This window comes from Talpa europaea (assembly GCF_964194135.1).
Source record: "Talpa europaea genome assembly, chromosome: 4".
NCBI lineage: Eukaryota > Metazoa > Chordata > Mammalia > Eulipotyphla > Talpidae > Talpa > Talpa europaea.
Window position 1 is genome coordinate 146973894 of NC_140070.1, and position 17466 is coordinate 146991359.

The window sequence follows — 17466 nt, forward strand, 5'->3', positions numbered from 1 at the left end:
ACTTTGCACATGCGCTTGTCGAGCCTCAGGGACGCGGGCTCGTCTCTAAGTGAAGTGCCTTTAAACACGCGGCGAGAGGGCGCGCCTCCGACACGCCCCGTGGCGCCGACACTGCCAGCACCTAGCAGGGCCAGAAACCAGGCCCGTGCCCCGATGGGCGCCGACAGGAGAAGCTCGTCAGGTCACAGAAACCAGCAGCAGACCTGGGGCATCACCGTGGTCGGAGGGGCTCTCCCGGCGCGAGAATGCCGACGCCTGTAAATGGTCTGGGAGGGACGGCAGCTCAGCAACGGATTAACAAACGTCTGATGCCGGCAGGGACAAGAAAGCGTTCGATAGGCTCCAGCGCTCAACTGTGATAAAAACTAAACAAGACCGGGCCTACCTCGGTAGAACGAGGCCACACGCACACCGAGCGCCCGAGGCCGGCTCGGCGGTGCAAACCGGAAACTCCCCCGAGGCTGGGCCGACGCGGCGCCGCCACCACTGTCTGCCGGAGCCGTGAGGGCTTGGCCAGAGCTCTCGGCTGCGCCAGGGGGACGCGAGTGTGGAGGCCGGGTCTGTCACATCCACAGGTGGTGCGCTCTACACGGAGAACCCCACAGACGCTCCGGAGAGCCGTCAGGAGCCACAGGTGAGTACAGAGGGGCGGGTGGCAAAATCCACACGGGAAACCTGTAGCTTTTCTTACATGCAAACAATGAAGCAGCGCAAGAAGTCAAGAGAAAAATCAAAGCCTTCAAAAAGAATGAAATGAAATATCTTGAAGTTACCCTCGCTGAGGAGGTGAAAGACCCACGCGGTGAGAACAAGACGTCCCTGGAGGATCTGGACGGGGACGCCGGAGCCCCGTGCTCGCGGGTGGGGGGACCCAGCATAACCAAAACGGCTGTCCTGTCCCCAAACAGGCTAAACCAATTTGACGCAACCCCATCAAAATACCAGCAATATTTTTCAATGAAATTGAACAAGAACTGCCAGTGTTGCCATGGGGCCGGAGGGCGCGGGACCGCGAAAGCAGTCCTGGCCAGCAGGGGCAGGCGCAGGCCCCCCGTTAGCGAAGCTGACTACAAGCAGCGGTCCTGAAAACCAGGGTGGACACACGGGCCCGGGGGCCGAGTCGAGAGCGCAGCAGCCGCCGCTGCCAGCACCTAATCTCGCTGAAGCAGCCGCGCCCGTGGCACAGCCACACCGGCGCGCCGAGCGGCCATGGAAAGCGGGAACCGGCCATTTTCTGTAGCTGGGGGGCGTTCGGGGGAATTAGAAGCAGCAAAGTCAGAAAGATACAAACAAACACCGGACGTGGACCTCGCAGGTAACTCTGTAAACTCCTTTGACCAGCCGGCGGGCACCAGTCAACAGGGTGAGGGCTGTGAGGGCAAGGGGGGGCCGGGGCCAGCAGGGATGGGGCCGCGGGGCCGACCGCAGGAGGGTGGCAGCTGAACGTTTAGTAATAAAAGCGTCTCATTTGTCAAGAAGAAAAGGAAGAGTAGACTCCGGTAAAACACAGGAAAGACGCCACTTGCTGGGCTATCCAGAAACCCCCGGCGCCGGGAACACACGCAGCGCGCGGGGTCTGCAGCCGTTACGGGCCGGGGAGGCTCGGCACCCGCTGGGGTGAGTGGGCGCGGTGAGCCCTCGCCTCGCTGAGCCCCATCTCTCCCTCCAGGGCAGTTCCCTCTGGACCTCCTGCACCTTGAGGCTGAGATGAAGGTGGGTGGCACCCGGGGCGCTGGACGCTGCCTGCCTCTTCGGGGGAGCTCGGTGGAGAAGCCAAGTCTTGGCCCACGGGGCCTGGTCAGACCTGGGCCGCGGAAGCTTCCAGATGCCTCGCCTGTTGGCTCTGGGGGTCAGCCGCCCCTCCCCGCCGACATGCAGGGGCTTCTCCTGACACACCTGTCCTTCCGCAGGGGGGAAAGGGTGACCGAGGGGACCCCGGGCAGAAAGGGGAAAGGGGCGAGCCCGGCCCCGGAGGATTCTTCGGCTCCAGTGTGCCTGGCCCCCCAGGCCCCCCAGGCTACCCCGGGATTCCGGTACGTGAGGCCCCCGGTGCCAGAGCTCGCGGTCCCCCGCGGTCCCGGCCCCGTGGCCTGAGCAGCCGCCTTTCTGGGGCGCTCCCTGCCGCCAGCCTGAGCGTCCCGTCCGCCCCGCGGGCGCGTGCAGAGAGCGCCCTGAGGGGCCGGGGCCGCTGCTCTGGGCCGAGATGGCTCCCCAGAGGGGGAGCGCGGTGGGGGCCGGTGTGGCAGGGAGGAGGCGCTGGCCCGGAGGCCCGTGGGCCTGGACCCTCCGGCTCGCTGCAGGCCTCGGGGACAACGCTTGTTCTGTCCACCCAGGGCCCGAAGGGAGAGAGCGTCCGGGGCCAGCCCGGCCCACCTGGACCGCAGGGACCCCCCGGCATCGGCTATGAAGGGCGCCAGGGGCCTCCTGGGCCCCCCGGCCCTCCCGGCCCCCCGGGGCCCCCTTCGTTTCCCGGCCCTTACAGGCAGAGTAAGTCGGGCAGGGTGGGTGGGCCTGGCCTGCTGCCGGTGCCCACGTCCCACCTCCCGTCTCTCCTGCAGCTGTCAGCGTCCCCGGTCCTCCAGGCCCCCCGGGGCCCCCAGGCCCCCCAGGAAACCTGGGCACCTCCTCAGGGGTAAGCAGGGGCTGCCCCCACCCGTGCCGGGCCTGCCGACGCCCTCCGCTGGGCCTGTGGGCGGCCGGGCAGGCCGCTGGGGGTGGTTTCCACATGGGGGCCCGGCGGCGCTGAGGGGTGAGGGGGCCGTGGGGCCTGGTGCCAAGCCCGCCTCTGCCTCCCTGGGGGGCCTTCTCAGGGCCACCCTGGTGAGAAGGGCGCCCCATGCCCTCCCAGCCCCTCACCAGGAGGCCTCTGCGAGCCCAACCCCACACATGCCCGGGCGCAGCCCCCCCCCCGCCCCCGCCGCAGCCCGCCCCCGCCCTGCGCTCGGCCCACTGCACTGGCCCACACCCTGCAGGTGAGGATCTGGCCCACGTACCAGGCCATGCTGGACAAGGTGCCCGAGGTGCCGGAGGGCTGGCTGCTGTTCGTGGCCGAGCGCGAGGAGCTGTACGTGCGCGTCCGGAACGGGTTCCGGAAGGTCCTGGTAAGCTGGCTCGGGAGCTCGCCTGCCCCGCTGGGGGCGGCTCTGCTCAGGGACCCAGTTTCCAGGCGAGCGCCCCTCAGCGAGCGCGTGTCCCGTGTCCTCCGGGCGAGGTGCTGGGCGGGGCGAGGGGCGAGGGGCGGGCGCACCCAGCCAGCCTGGAGGGAGGCGCGCCCGGCGCGGGTGGTTGGGATAACCCCTGCCCTGGTTTCTTGCAGCTGGAGGCCCGGACGCCGCTCCCCCGCGGGACGGTAAGGCACGCTTGGCCTCCCACGCTGTGCGCTTAGCGGCGTGAGCCTCGCAGTCGGGCTGGGGGCCTGGACGGGGGCGGGCGGGCAGCAGAGGGTCTCGCGGGCTCCAGTGTCCGGATCCGCACTTGGTAATTAAGGGGCTGGGGGGCTGCGGTGTGGGGGCTGGGATCCCACGCAGGGGGCGCCTCCCTTCAGTCCACCGTCACCCTCCACGGCACAGCAGCTGCTGGGGCCAAACCCCCGCCGGGCGCCAGGCCCGGGTGGCTCCTTCCAGCGCAGGGTGGGCGCGGGGAGGGGAGCTGGCTGGCTGCCGGCGAAGCTTGCCTTTTGTGTCCCGTCCCGCTGCCGTGGGCCTCTGGAGCCGCGTGGCGAGGTCCCCAGAGGCACAGCGGCGTCCTGGGCTGTGTGGGCCTGTCCGCCCTCGTCCCTTCACCCAGCCAGTCCCGGCCCCAGCCTCAGACCCATGCCGGCGGGCCAGGCAGACCCCTGCCCAGGAGCAGTGCCATGGGGGCGTGGGCAAGAAAGACGGGACATGGGCAGCGCGTCCTTTTCTATAAGGTGCCACATGGCTAAGCCGGGTACCCCAACTCTCAGGAGGTAGGTGGCGCACAGCGTAGGTGCAGGGGGACGTGCGTGCCTTGGGGTGCACATACCCCTCTGAGATGGGAGCAGAGGCAGGAGTGGCTGAGGCCTCAGCCAGCAGGGACCCAGCACCCCGTAAGGCCAGGGACACGCGGCCCCAAGGGTGTCCTGCCCCCCGCAGGAAGCTGAGTGTGAAGGAGACGGGTCCCTGACCACACCTCACCAGATTTAGGCCTTAACTGGTTGACCAGGCCTCCCTCCTGGCTCCCAACCCCCTGTCCAGGACACCCAGGGTCTGCTGACCGTCTCCCATCCAGGCCTCTGGCTCACAGGAGTACAAGCTCCCCCATGGAGGGGGTGCCCTGCCTCATGCAGGGAGGGGCGCAGCGCCCCAGTGTGGGAGGGCTTAATGGGCTGACGGGTGCGGGAGCCCCCTCCCAAGGCACTGTCCACCTGGGTCGGCAGGACAACGAAGTGGCGGCCTTGCAGCCCCCGCTGGTGCAGATGCACGAGGGCAACCCCCACCCCAGGCGGGAGCTCTCCCACTCCACTGCACGGCCCTGGCGCGCAGACGACTTCCTGGCCAGCCCCCCGCGGCTGCCTGACCGCCAGCTGTACCCTGGAGTCCCGCACCACGGCTCCTACGTGCACCTGAGGCCAGCCCGCCCCACCCGCTCGCCCGCCCACACCCACCACGACTTCCAGCCGGCGGTGAGTGGCCTCTGGTGGCCCGCAGAGGTCATCACTCCTGGAGGCCTGCGGAAGTGGGGAGGGCGGAAGGGACAGCGCTGGGCGCTGCCCTGGTGGCCTCATTTCCAGGAGGTGCTGCCGAGGCTTGAGGAGCCGATGTGCTTGCGGGCTGGATGGGGCCGGTGGCCTGTAGCTGCAGCTTGGGGCCCAGTGGCTGGACTGGCCGTCAGGCTGCAGGGACAGGCGAGGCCTCCGGCCCGGGCCTAGGCAGGCTCTCACGGCCCCTGGGTACCCGCCTCGTGGGCCCCGGGCCTGCAGAGCCACTTGAGTGCCCTGCAGCCCTTGGCGGGCGTGGCGGGCGGCCGCAGAGCTCGGGCGCCCAGACGCGTGGGGGCACGGGCTCGGGGCTGGTGGCGGGAGGGCGCCCGGGCGGGCAGCGGCCGCGGGGAAGGTGACGGCGCCGCGGTGTCCCCGCAGCTGCACCTGGTGGCGCTCAACAGCCCGCAGTCGGGCGGCCTGCGCGGCATCCGCGGCGCAGACTTCCAGTGCTTCCAGCAGGCGCGCGCCGTGGGGCTGACGGGCACCTTCCGCGCCTTCCTGTCCTCGCGCCTGCAGGACCTCTACAGCATCGTGCGGCGCGCGGACCGCGGGGCGCTGCCCATCGTCAACCTCCAGGTGGGGGGGCAGGGGCCGGGTGGGGGGGCAGGGGCGGGGCGGGGCTGGGGTCAGGGGAGTGGAAGCCAACCGGCCCCGCGCCCGCTTGCACTTGCCCCCCCGCAGGACGAGGCGCTGTTCCCCAGCTGGGAGGCCCTGTTCTCGGGCTCCGAGGGCCAGCTGAAGCCCGGGGCGCGCATCCTCTCTTTCGACGGCAGAGACGTCCTGCAGAACCCCGCCTGGTACGTCCCCCAGTGCAGGGGCCTCTCTGACCCTGCAGACCTGAGCAAAGGCCGCGGCTCTCACCGTTCCACGGCCCCGCTGAAGTCGTGAGCGCCCGGGGAGGCCTGAGCACCCGTCGCCAGGGACCCTTTGGGAGCACGCCCTCGCCTGCATGGCCAGCCGGCCTGCACGTCCTGTCGGCCGCTCACTGGCCAGAAGCCCGGGGTTGCGGGTGCAGCACCCCCAGGCTGGTGCTGCGACCCAGGCAGCGCCTGCTCGGTGGCGCTGTGCTGGCTGAGAGGCCGTCCCGGGCAGCAGGAGCTGTGGGCTGGGCTGGGGCTGCCCACGGGCACAGACAGCACTGGCGCCTCAGGCCAGGGAGCTACTTCAGCGGCAAAAGGCGCGCTGGGAACCCCCTACTGGGCGCAGGCCTTGGGGGCTGGGCCAAGGCCCAGGACCCTCTCCTACCCGGCCCTGGGGGGCCCTGTCCCTGCCCCTCTGACGCCCACCCTCCCGCAGGCCCCAGAAGAGCGTCTGGCATGGCTCGGACCCCAGCGGGCGGCGGCTGACCGACAGCTACTGCGAGGCCTGGCGGACAGAGGGGGCGGGGGCCGCGGGCCAGGCGGCGTCGCTGCTGACAGGCAGGCTGCTGGGGCAGAAGCCCGTGAGCTGCCACAGCGCACTCATTGTGCTCTGCATCGAGAACAGCTTCATGACCGCGGCCGCCCAGTAGGCCCCGCAGGACGGCCACCCCACCCACGGCTGCGGAGCAGGAGCCCCGCAGGGCAGGGACTGGCTGGGACACTTGACCCTATAGTTCACATTTCATGTAATCCTCAAGAAATACAAAAAGCCAAAGAGTATTTTTTAAAAAGTTTAAAACATCCTGGTGCTGAGACTCTCCTGCCCCATCCCAGCTCCCTCCACGCAGGCCGCCCAGCACCCCTTGTGCGGAGGAAACTAGAGCTGTGCAGGGCTCAGTGCAGGGCCTGCCCCCTCCCTCTGGACGCGAGCCAGTGGCAGGGGGGCCTGCCCGTCTCTCCTGCCCCCTGCCGTGCACTGCCCCACTGCAGCACCCTCGCGGGCCAGGCCACCACCCTCGCGGGCCAGGCCACCACCCCTCCTCGCAGGACCTCTGGGAGGCTCTAGAAACTGGGAGTGGCAGGATCCTGTCTGGGGACCCTCACCCAGAGCTCTCCCAGGGACTGCTGCTGAGCCTGCTCTGGGCTCCAGTTACCTCTGAAGACAGGGCCTTCCGGGGGCCAGGACGGCTGAGCATGTACAGGCCCAGTGGAGGGTGGTCGCTGCCCACTTATGTTGGCAGCCCCGGCCCCCACCCAGCACACCCGTGTCACCACCCTGGGGGAAGCTGCAGGGACCCTGGGGCTCCCTGAGGGCGGGTGGGTCTGCTCAGCCTGGGCCTGTGTGGTGCAGCTCCTGAGACCCAATGAACCTGTCCCTGGGTGACACCTGGCCTGACACAGCTCCATTGCCACAGATGCGCCCTGGGCCAGGTGTGCGGGAACGCACAGGTGTGCAGACACACGGGGTCACGTGGGGCCAGGTGTGCGGGACTGGCATGGCCTGAGGGCACTCGGACTAGCACAGGAGCCTGAGGTCTGACCCCAGGAGTCCCCGCGAGCGGGTGACAACAGACCTTGAAGTGGACCACATGCAAGGTGGACAAGGGCCAGGGCCAGGCCCTGCAAGCTCAGCCTGGAGGGGGCAGCACTGGGCCCTGGGCACTGTGCTGCCCCTTGCCATCAGCGTCTCTAGGGACTGTGGACAGGCCTGGGGACCACCCACCCTGGACAGCACCCTGCATGGCCTCCTGTATCCTTGGGGTGTCCTGGACACCCCCACACCCGGGACCCCTGCAGCGCAGCCTCCTTGGCCCTGCAGGCTCAGCTGCCAGCCTCCCAGGTGGTGCCCTGAGGGGCTGGGGGCAGGGAGCCTGCTGGGGGCCTGCCTGTGTGGTGGGGACAGGCCCCGCTGGGCCGCTGCTCAGTGCTTCAGGAGGTGACTGTCTCCTGGGGCGGGCGGGGGGCGGCCAGGGCACGCATGCTCCCTGGACACCGGGGGCTGGTGGGATGGACAGTGGGGAGAGGGCGGGGATGCGCGCCAGCCCCACCACAGAGTCTGGCCGCAAGCTTTCTCCTCGAGCACGTCGGCGGGAGAAGGGCTAAGCACCGGCCCTGAGACCCCTGCGGGCATCCGGTGCCGACCCCCACGAGGGCACAGTGGGGCAGGGGGCCTGCGGGCACAGCCAGACTCCCGGGGTCACCCCGGGCGTCGGACAGCAGCGCGGTGCACAGCCCCAAGGCAGGCGGTGCTCTCGGTGGGCTCCGGACAGGCCCCTCGGCCGCACGTCCTGCAGTCTGGACTCTGGAACATGGACGGCGCCGGAGGGTCCGCTGGTCGCACCGAGAGGCCAGGTCGGCTCTGACGTGTTGCAAGGACGGGAGGTGGCGCATGCCTGGCCCCCGGGCGGGCAGGGCAGCCAGGGCTCAGGCCTTGGCAGGGGGCTCCCACGGGCTGTCCGGCGAGGCGGGCGGCAGGGACCCGAAGACGCCGTCCTGCACCTTCCCCTCCATGGGGCCGCTCAGCTCCTGGGCCTGGGGCAGGGGCCGGTGGCGACCCCGCTGGCAGTGCTGCAGGCCCCCCAGCAGAGCGCCCAAGAAGTAGAGCGCAGACAGCAGCACGAAGTAGGTGAAGTACACGAGAAACTGGAAGAGAGGGCGCCAGTGAGGCGGGCGGGGCGGGGGCTGCAGGGGCTGCAGGGGCTGCAGGGGCGGAGGGCGGCGCAGGGCTGGGCCAGGCACACAGGCGGCGCCCTGCTCTCCCGTGTCCTCTGCGCTGCTCGTCCTGCAGGCCCCGAGCTTGGAGGGCGGAGCCCAGAGGATGCCGCGAGGAACAGGCAGTGCGGGCCGTGCCCTCTCCACACCTGGGCCGCGCGGCACACACTGGCCCGGGGATGGGCGAGGCAGGGAGGACACTGGCACAGAAACGTCCCTCCTGTTCCACAACCGCTGGGGCCCAGGAGACCCAGGAGGTGGGGGGTGCCCACCGTCAGCCCTTGGCACCCCTCACGCCTCCCAGGCGAACTGTTTCCAGAAGCCAGGGGACGGCCTGGGGACTGTGCCAGGAGCCGGTGCCGATGTGTGCTCCCTGAACCCCAGGCGGCTCATGCCCGGACCGCACACGGCGCCCCGGAGTGATGGGGACACACCGGGGCCGGGGCCAGCAGCGGTTCACACCCAGGTGACCCGTTTTCCCTTTTTGCTGCAGCTGCTTTAGAACCAAAGAAATCAGCAACCCAGAAATGCAAAAAAAAAAAAAAACCCGAAACAATAAAAGCTGTTCTCTGCCCGGCCAGGAGTGGACCCCCAGCAAGACAGGAAATGGATCCACCGGGACCACCTGAGGCTGAGGCGGCGCCTGGACCCCTGCCCTCCTGACGCAGGCAGGCTACGGGCCAGCTAGGCCCATCTAGGCCAGCAGGGGAGCTGGGCCCCTCGCCCTGCAGCGACCATGTGGACAGTCTGAACTTTCACCCCACCAAGTTACAGTGGAGACGCCCCACCCCGACCCTGCGGGGCCGGAGCTCCTACCTGCCCCTCCTCTGAGTAGCAGCGAGAACACACCCCCCGCCCCAGTGTGTCACTGAGGTGCACCGGGTCACTGAGGAGGTTGCCCTGCCCCCGACCCTGGAGGACACATGGGTCTGGAGCTGCCACCGCACCTGGTGCTTTCCCTGCGCAAAGCAGAGCAGTAGCCCCATCACACCTCTGTGCAGGTGAGCCAGGGAGGCACCTGGGCCCCACAGCACCTGAGTCGTGCCCCCGATGTCCTCCGCTAGAGCAGGATGAGAAGAGGCCAGCTGGGGCCTCCCTGGGGGTGCCGGGGTTGAGTCTCAGTGCTATGGAGCTGTCCGCAGCCACCGCACCATGAGTTTGATCCCCAGCCAAGGAGTTACCCACAGGGCGCAGCAGACCTCTCCTGTCTCCCCGCGGCTCCCCTCAGCAGTGGATCTCAGTGGGCCTGCCTGTTCTGCTCCCCACTCTGTCTCTGGGGAGTCCTCTCACCCCCTGCATCTCTGGCCTGTACCCCAGTTCTCATATGCACAAATAAATAAATAAATAAATAAGATGCTCCAACAGCTACAACAAACACACCTGAAGCAAATAGGCTGTCTCAGAAAAGAGCAGAGCCCGAGGTGCACATTCACAGCTAAGAGACAATTAAAATTCAAAGAAGTGTCTGCACCACACAACAGAAGGCGCAGAGAAACACTGAACGGGAAGAGGGAACTGCAGAAATTACCCGATTACGGACAGAAAACAGCCTGGAAAAAACACTGTCGACAGAGTCTCACTGCCTGTGTCACTACGTGGCCGAAGACGAGGCCCTGTCGCCAAAGCCCCGGGGGAGACCGCGAGAGAAAGGGGCTGAAAGAGTCTTGAAAAGGAAAAGGTTGAGGGCCTCCCTGGGGGGCGCAGGGGGCTGAGACGCAGCCTGTGGAGCTGTCCGCAGCCTCTGCGGCCTGAGTGCCAGCCCCAGCCAGGGAGCTACCCACGGGGCGCAGCAGACCCCTCCCGTCTCCCCGCTGCTCCCCTCAGCAGTGGGTTTCAGTCCATCTGCCTGTTCTGCTCCCCGCTCTGTCTCTGGGGAGTCCTCTCACCCCCCCACCTCTGGCCTGCACCCCAGCTCTTGTGTGCATAAATCTTTATTAAAGAAAAGGAAAAGGTTGAAAACAACCCAAATTTGGCAAAAGACGTAAACCTACAGATCCGAGAAGCTGAGAGACCCTGCGCAGGACAAACCCAGCAAGCGGACCACGCACCACAGTCAAACTCCTGAAGCTAAAGACAAAGGAAAAAGCAGCATCTTGAAAATGGTCAGGAAAAAAGATGACATCATAGAGAAAAGGCAATTGAAATAGCAGAATTTTCATCCCAAACCACAACGGCCCAAGGAAGTGTCCTCTTCCACAGGCCCAAGGGGACACCCGCCCCCGGCAGCAGCCCAGAGCCAGCAGGAACCTCCCCAGGGGAGAAGCCACGATGTTTGCGGCTGCACCCTGTGGAGCAGACCGGGCCCAGGAGAAACACACGCTGCAGATGCCGGATGCTGAAGACCCGCGCGCAGCAGCAGGGCCCCAGCCCGGGTGGACGCACCCTGTCCACTCAGCGAGACAATCCACAAGGCAGAGAGGAAACCACACGGTCGCCCGCACGGCTGGTCAGTGTCCACCCAGCACCCGCACCCACGGGCAGCACGCACCTGGCACCGGGAGGGCCCGGCCTGCAGGGTCTCGCTGGAAGCTCTTGCAAACCCGCGCCTCCCCTGTGACTCAGCAGCCCCTCTGCCGGGCACAGCCCCAGCGGCCTGACAACGCACGCCCCCACAAAGTCCTGCGGTGGCCACTTCCGGCTGCCCCGCCTGGGACAGCCCTGGCCGGAGACGCCGGCGGCCAGGGCAGGGAGGCCCAGGGAGTGGCCCAGAGAGGCACGCAAGCTCCACCTGCGGAAGCCAGTCCCAGCTGATTCCGCCAGGAACGCCCCGGAGATGGGGCCTGCCGCGGCTCGGGCAGGGAGCGCCGGGCCGTGAGGGCAGCCCTGGGGGCGTCCTGCCCTGGACTGTGGGGTCACCACCCCAGAGGAGCCCCGGCGTGCCCCCCGCAGGGGACCGCGTGGGCAAGAGGAGAGGCTGATTCTCCGAGCAAGCCGCGGCTGCGCTGGGTGGGCGGGTGCGGCAGGGCGGGGACGGCAGGGCTCGGGCGACTGTGCGGCCACCCGGGCAGTTCTCTGCTGTCCTCAGAAGCGCCTGAAGTCACTGGGGTGGATGGCGACTGGGGCACCCTTTCCTGGTCAAGGCCTTGATGCACAGGGACCCGGCCGGAGGGGAGACTAGGCCAAGCCTCACCCTCCCTACCCAGCAGGACGCTCCTGGGCCAGGATCCTCCCGTGGGGTCTAAGGGGAACCGGCATCCTGCCCCGGCAAGGCCGACCTAGGGCCGGGCACACAGGCCCCGCTGGCCCCTCGGGTCCCTGCTGGCTCCGCCCCCCGCAGCCACGGCCGGGGCTCACCTGGTCATGGACCTCGAGGCCCAGGCCGCGCTTGTCTGACACAATGAGCGTGATGATGGTCTTGAGGACCGTGGCCAGGAAGGTGTTGACCCCGAAGACCAGGGCGCAGAGCTCCTTGGACAGGGAGGACGCGATCTGAAAACTGCACGGGAGAGCGGGCCGTGAGACGCGGGGCAGGGCCCTCGGGAGCCGGCCAGGCAGCGGGGGGGACAGGCTGGGGACAGGGAGCCCCGGCCCCTGGGGGCTGCCCAGCCCCACACCCAGCGTGAGGACAGGCCCGACGCCCGGCACCTTCCCCTACGCCACACGGAACACCCTGGCGGGGAGGCCTGCTTCACCCACCAGAGGCCAGTCAGGGCGCACCAGGCCGCCCGCGCCGCACCCAGGGACTCACGTGGCGATGGGCACCAGGAACTGGTAGGCGCCGCGGAAGAGCACGAAGGCCGCGTAGCAGGGCCAGAGGGTGTGGGAGCTGTACATGAGGAGGATGAGGCCGGCCTGCGCGGCCGTCACCACGCTGATGACCAGCTTGGCCCACAGCGCCCACGGGATCTTCACGAAGCCCGCGGCGAAGGAGGTGCAGGCACCTGGGGCGACAGGACAGGTCAGCGCGGCTGGGGCGCGGGTCCGGGGAGCACCCAGGCGAGGGCGCACCCAGGCGGGGCGCGCACAGGCGGGGACGCACCCAGCAGCGTGGAGGCGGCATCGGCCGCGCCGTTGTAGGCCGAGGCGGCCTCCCGGGTGGGCTGCAAGACGCTCCAGAGGATGTGCGCGTAGTAGATGATCAGGTAGTAGCCGGCCGAGTTGAAGACCCACCAGAGCGACCAGAGGCGCAGCTGCGGCCGCCGCAGGCTCAGCCCCAGCTCCCGCAGCATGCGCACCAGCGTCCAGTCCCGCCAGCCCCGCCCGGGGCCGGCGTGCATGGGGGCCAGCTCGGACGGGGGCGCGGGCGCGGGCGCGGGCCGGTTGAAGAAGAGGCTGCGCCGGGGCCGCTTCAGGAAGAGCGCGAGCACCAGGCTGAAGGCGAGGAAGGCCAGCGAGACGTGGTTGAGCGTGGCGAAGGACACGCGGCCCACGCTGACCAGCAGCTGGCCCAGCACGGAGCTGGTGAAGACGCCGAGCAGCACCGCGGCCCGCGAGTAGCCGGCCATGCGCTGGTAGCGCGCGGGGCGCACCAGCGAGAAGATGTAGGAGGAGTAGGCGATGCGCGCGGCCATGGTGACGCTGTAGCACACCTCCATGAGCTGCATGTGCAGCACCGAGCGGCCGAGCAGCAGCAGCAGCCAGGCCGCCACGTAGCTCAGGCCCTGCAGCACCAGCACCGGCTTGTAGCGCAGGTAGTCGGTCAGCAGGAACACGGGCACCAGCACCGCCAGGTAGGCGTAGGACAGCACCGGCGTGATCTCGTTGGTCACCTGGAAGCAGGCGGCCTATGACCCCGTGTCCTGCCGCCCGCAGGCCCAGGGGTTGCCCCCCACCCCGGGAGCCCCGCCCCCGGCCCCTGGGGCCGCTGCCGCAGGGAGCCTCCCGGCCTCTGCCTCCCGACTGCCCACCCCGGTGGGCGCTGACTGCGATCACCGCAATTTGACCGGCCCTTCAACCCAGCAAAGGGCCAGCAGGGCGGCCAGGCACCGACATGGACTGCCTCATGGGGGGACGTCTGTGGAGGATGGGGCGGGGTGAGCATGCTCCCCTCACACCTGCCCCCAGGAAGGCCACAGCATGGCCTCCCCAGCTGCAGGGTTGGGGGGGAGGCACAGGCACCGGCCAGTCAGGACCAGCTCCACCACCTGCAGGGGGACGGCCCGGGGGGCCACTCCCACGGCCCAGCAGGCTTTCGGCAGTGCCCACGCCTCCCCTGAGTCCGCCTGGTCTGTCGGCCAGAGGCACCAGCTGGCTCTGGGCCTGCCTAACTCCAGCTGACCACCTGCTAACACCAGGACTGTCGCTGGGCAGCCCAGGCGGCTCTCAGCCCGGGCAGCAGGCCAAGGCGAGCCTGGGGCACGTGGCTCTCTGGCCGGCTGCCCCGCACCGGCACTGGCCAGTCTGGGCTCAGGACCCCGGTCCAGCCCCGGCTGCAGGCCTCCTGGGCTGACCGCAGGGACGCCCTCCCGAGCCCCCTCAGACAGCCCCGGCCCGCCGCTGCCACGTGAGCACCAGAGGCCCCAGGTCACGCGGGGACATTCCTTTGGGGCGGGAGGGGCGGATAGCGCACGTGGTCCTGAGAACCACGGCCAGCTCCAGGGGGCCAGCTGTTTACGGAAAATTCCATGAACATCAAAAGCCCCTCCTGGCAGCTGGCCTGGCTCAGCCGCAAGGGCTCGCTGTCCTGCCGGCCACCCCACCTGCCCCGCCCGCGCCCACCCTCAGGCTTGGCCACACCGGGAAGGAGCGGGGAGGGCCGCGTCCCGGCAGGCGCTGCTCTCGGACAAGCAGCCTCCTGACCCCGGCCCAGCCTCGGCGGGGCGGTCCCGGCCCCAGGCACTGGGCTGTGGATCCGGCCGACAGCAGCACAGGGCCGAGCCAGACCCCAGACCCGGGCCGGGAGGCGGCAGGGGAGGCGCAGCCTGCGGCTGGCCCCACAGCAGCGCGGGCCCCAGGAGCAGTGGCGTGGGCAGCGCCCAGCAGGCCAGGGCAGCCCAGCAGCGACCCGGCCGTGTCGAGTCCCACTGAGGGCAGGGCCAGCTGGGCGCTGGGAGGGTCCTGCGGTGCAGGCCGGCTGGACCGGGAGGGGCATGAACCCCGACCGGCCCCGGGGCTGCGGCGTGGCGGAGGCCCGTGCGACGTCGCTGGGTTCGGCGGCCACACGCCGCCTTCTGAGGGCAGCTCGGCCCTCTCGGTGTCAGGAAGGGGGGCCGCGGGGTAGGCACCGCGCAGGGGGCGGGCCCAGGCCAGTGCTGGGCAAGACCCGCACAGACGCCACCCCGCACCCTCCCGAGGCACCCAGGGCCGCGCCTCCCTCCACCCCGGCTTGGGCTCCCGGGCAGCGTGGCCCGAGGGCAGGACGCTCCGGCCTTGCGCGGTATCTTCCCAACGGGCACCTCGTCCCGTGGCCACTTACACCCCAGCCCCTCCCCGGGCCTGCGCCCTCGGTGCCGGCTGTGTCCAGGGGCTGACCCCGCTGGCTGATGTGGGACGGCCGGCGCCTCCTCGCACGGCTCACGCTCTGAGCTCCGCGGCGCGCAGGGCCCAGCGGGGCAGGGACGGGCCCGAGGACAGCCTGCTGCTGGGGCGCCAGCAGGTCAGCGGCCGCAGCCAGCTCGGGGGCAGACCCTGAGCTTCCTCCTGGGGCCCGAGGCTGGGGTGTGGCTGGGTGGGAGGCGCTGCGGGGACCCAGACTCACCCCAGGGCACGAGCCCCTGACCTGGCTGCAGGAAAGGGAACCCCCTCGATATTCTTGGGGTGCACAGCTGTGCGGCCTGTTAGGCCGGGGCTTCCTCTCCTGGTGCGGCGGCCCCGGGGCCCACTCGGGCTCGGGTCTGGGAGTCAGGGCCTGAAGGAGCCGCCAGGGGGCCACCAGGACCCCTACTCAGCAGGCTCGGAGCCCACCCCCCCACCCCCGTGCACCCCACGTGCCTGCTGCCGCGTGAAGTTCTTGTCGGGGGACAGCAGGTAGGGCGTGATGAAGCTCTCCCCGGGCCGCAGCTGAGCCATGAAGCCGTAGAAGCACAGGTAGCCCACCAGGCAGCGCCAGGCCCGCTGCTCCCGGCCCGGCCCTGGCCCCGGCTCCTCCGTGGGCGGGTTGGAGGGCACCATGCTGGCCCCCCAGGGGAACCGTCACCTGGAAGGAAACAAAGCGAGAGTCAGGGCCCCAGAAAGGCAGTGGGGGCCCCCGCTGGCCAGGCAACTCCGGAGAGGGAGGGCTCACGTGGCCAGCAGGGGTGCAGCCCAGATGGCCCCTCAGACCCCGCACATGCCAGGCCGCAGCACACGGGTCAGCCAGCCGCACGCCGGCACCTGGAAGCGCCCCCGCAGCCTGGGACCCCAGCAAAGCCCTGGGACGCGGCAGACAAACCCACCACGGGGCGGGCGGGGGGAGCTAGGCGCCGGCCAGTGCACAGCGGGGCGACAGGAAGGGGCCACAGCAGACAGTGGAGGCCCCAGGGGCCCCAGCATCGCCAGAGGCCCCCGGAGAAGCGGCCAGGGCAGGCTGCGGGCGGCCACCTGGGGATGGAGCGTCCAGACGCGCCGGCTGGCCCTGCAAGGGGTGGCTGGTGGGCGCTCTGCGGCGAGGCCTCCAGACTTAGGGATGCCGTGCAGGTGTGGGCACCCCCACGCCGGCCCGGGGGACAGGCTCCCCGCTGCCGTCTCCACGCCACTGCAGACGCAGACGCTAAGTCCCTTCTGAGTCACAAAGACGGCAGCCACCAAGAGGGGCCAGGCCGGGAGGTCCTGGTCAGAGGGGCCGGGTCAGGGGGTTCCAGGTTAAGGGGGCCGGGCTGGGGGGCCTGGCTAGAGGGGGCCAAGCCAAGCAGACAGGCCCTCCTGGCGGGGCGGGGCGGCTGGGTGCAGCCAGCTCCTGACACTGCGGCTGGGGGTCTGGGGGGCACGTGCTTGGGTGAATCCCCCACGATCCCCAAGTGGCAAGTGCAGAAAGCCCCGAAATGTGAGATGAGCGCTGGGGTTCGGGCAAGGAGGAAAAGCCCCTGACTCGGGCTCGCGGGCACGCAGCTCAGAGACCGCCTGCAGAGGCGCCCCCTCCTGTGAGGAGTCCCGGCCCCCAGGGACCCGGCCCTCGGGCCAGCTGCTGTCGTGGGGCCACAAAGATGAGGGCTGGGGCAGCGTGGCCTTCCGGCTCCAGAGGCCCCCGGCGAGCACAGCTGCACTTGGAGGCCCCGCGCGGCCCCGGCCAGAGACCCCGAGGACTCGCCTCCACAGCCTCCACAGCTCGGCCTGGCCAGGACTCTGCGTGGCGGGCGGCCAGTGCGCAGGGCACTGCCTCAGGCGACCCGGCAGGCGGGGCACAGTCCTCAAACACAGGTGCCCCAGGCCGCTCCCAGCCCCACCCAGCACTCCCAGGGCCCAGCCCCAGCCCAGAGGGGCCGGCTTGTCCTCTAGGGCCACGCCACAGAGGACACCCGACAGAACACCCAAGGGCCTCGGGGTGCCTGGGCGCCCCGAAGGCTCTCCCCTCCCACCACGGGCTCTGACCGCGCCCAGGCCACCCCTCCAGCTCCGGCCTCGTCTTCCGGGACGCGCCGGGCAGCTCAGCCTGCTCAGAGCCGTAAGCCCCAAAGCCCTCGCCCGGAAGGCGCCACACCAGGAGGCCTGGGCTCGGGGTGCACACGCAGCACAGCCCTGCAGGCCCTGCCCCGCTCCTGCACCCCAAGGCTGGCGCCAGCGTCACTGCACACAGGCTCCCCGGCACAGCGCGCCAGGCAGGAGCAGGGACACGGGCCCCACCCGGCCGCAGCGGAGAGCAGGACCGCGGAGGGGACGGGGCGGCCGCAGCCAGGCCACGCCAGAAAGTGCAGCCGCTCTGGGCCTCCCCGGGGGCGCAGCGGTTGAGCGCTGGGTGGCGAAGCTGCCCGCGGCCTCTGCGGCGCCGGTTCGATCCCCGGCTGCTCCCCGGCCCCCGGAGGAGGGTCCCGCATGGCGCGCAGACCTCTCCTGCCGCCCGCTGCTCCCCTCAGCAGTGTCCTTCGGTCCTTCTGCCTGCTCTGCTCCCCGCTCTGGCTCTGGGGGATCCTCTCACCCTCCCGCGCCTCTGACTGTGCCCAGTGCTTGTGTAACCAAACAAACAAGCAAACAAATAAAGCATGCCTCTATAAAAAAAAAAAAGAAAGAAAGAAAGTGCAGCCGCTCCTGCGGCCTCGCAGGCTCTCCTGACGCAGAAGACGCGGCTGGGGGGGGGGCCGCCCCGCAGGCCGAGACCACCTC

At 69.7% G+C, this 17466-nt stretch overlaps 2 protein-coding genes across 2 annotated transcripts in view; one reads left to right on the forward strand and one right to left on the reverse strand.

Annotated features, from left to right (window-relative positions):
• Positions 1–6298, forward strand: part of COL18A1 (collagen type XVIII alpha 1 chain) — a gene marked incomplete at its 5' end in the record, with an annotated part of 70457 nt that extends 64159 nt beyond the window's left edge. Inside the window, 10 exons of the mRNA XM_084232784.1 lie at positions 1670–1713; positions 1911–2033; positions 2334–2487; positions 2559–2632; positions 2973–3101; positions 3317–3349; positions 4397–4642; positions 5099–5296; positions 5402–5517; positions 6017–6298. Of these exons, the coding sequence (XP_084088910.1) occupies positions 1670–1713; positions 1911–2033; positions 2334–2487; positions 2559–2632; positions 2973–3101; positions 3317–3349; positions 4397–4642; positions 5099–5296; positions 5402–5517; positions 6017–6230 (1331 nt within the window). The 3' untranslated portion in view covers positions 6231–6298. The remainder of the gene's footprint in view (positions 1–1669; positions 1714–1910; positions 2034–2333; positions 2488–2558; positions 2633–2972; positions 3102–3316; positions 3350–4396; positions 4643–5098; positions 5297–5401; positions 5518–6016) is intronic.
• Positions 6299–8004: 1706 nt separating this feature from the next.
• On the reverse strand, positions 8005–15342 carry SLC19A1 (solute carrier family 19 member 1; the record flags this gene model as incomplete). Its single annotated transcript, XM_084232786.1, has 5 exons — positions 8005–8223; positions 11587–11728; positions 11981–12173; positions 12272–13001; positions 15163–15342. The coding sequence occupies 5 exons, from the start codon at positions 15340–15342 to the stop codon at positions 8005–8007; spliced, it is 1464 nt and encodes a 487-aa protein (XP_084088912.1).
• Between the last annotated feature and the right edge of the window lie 2124 nt (positions 15343–17466).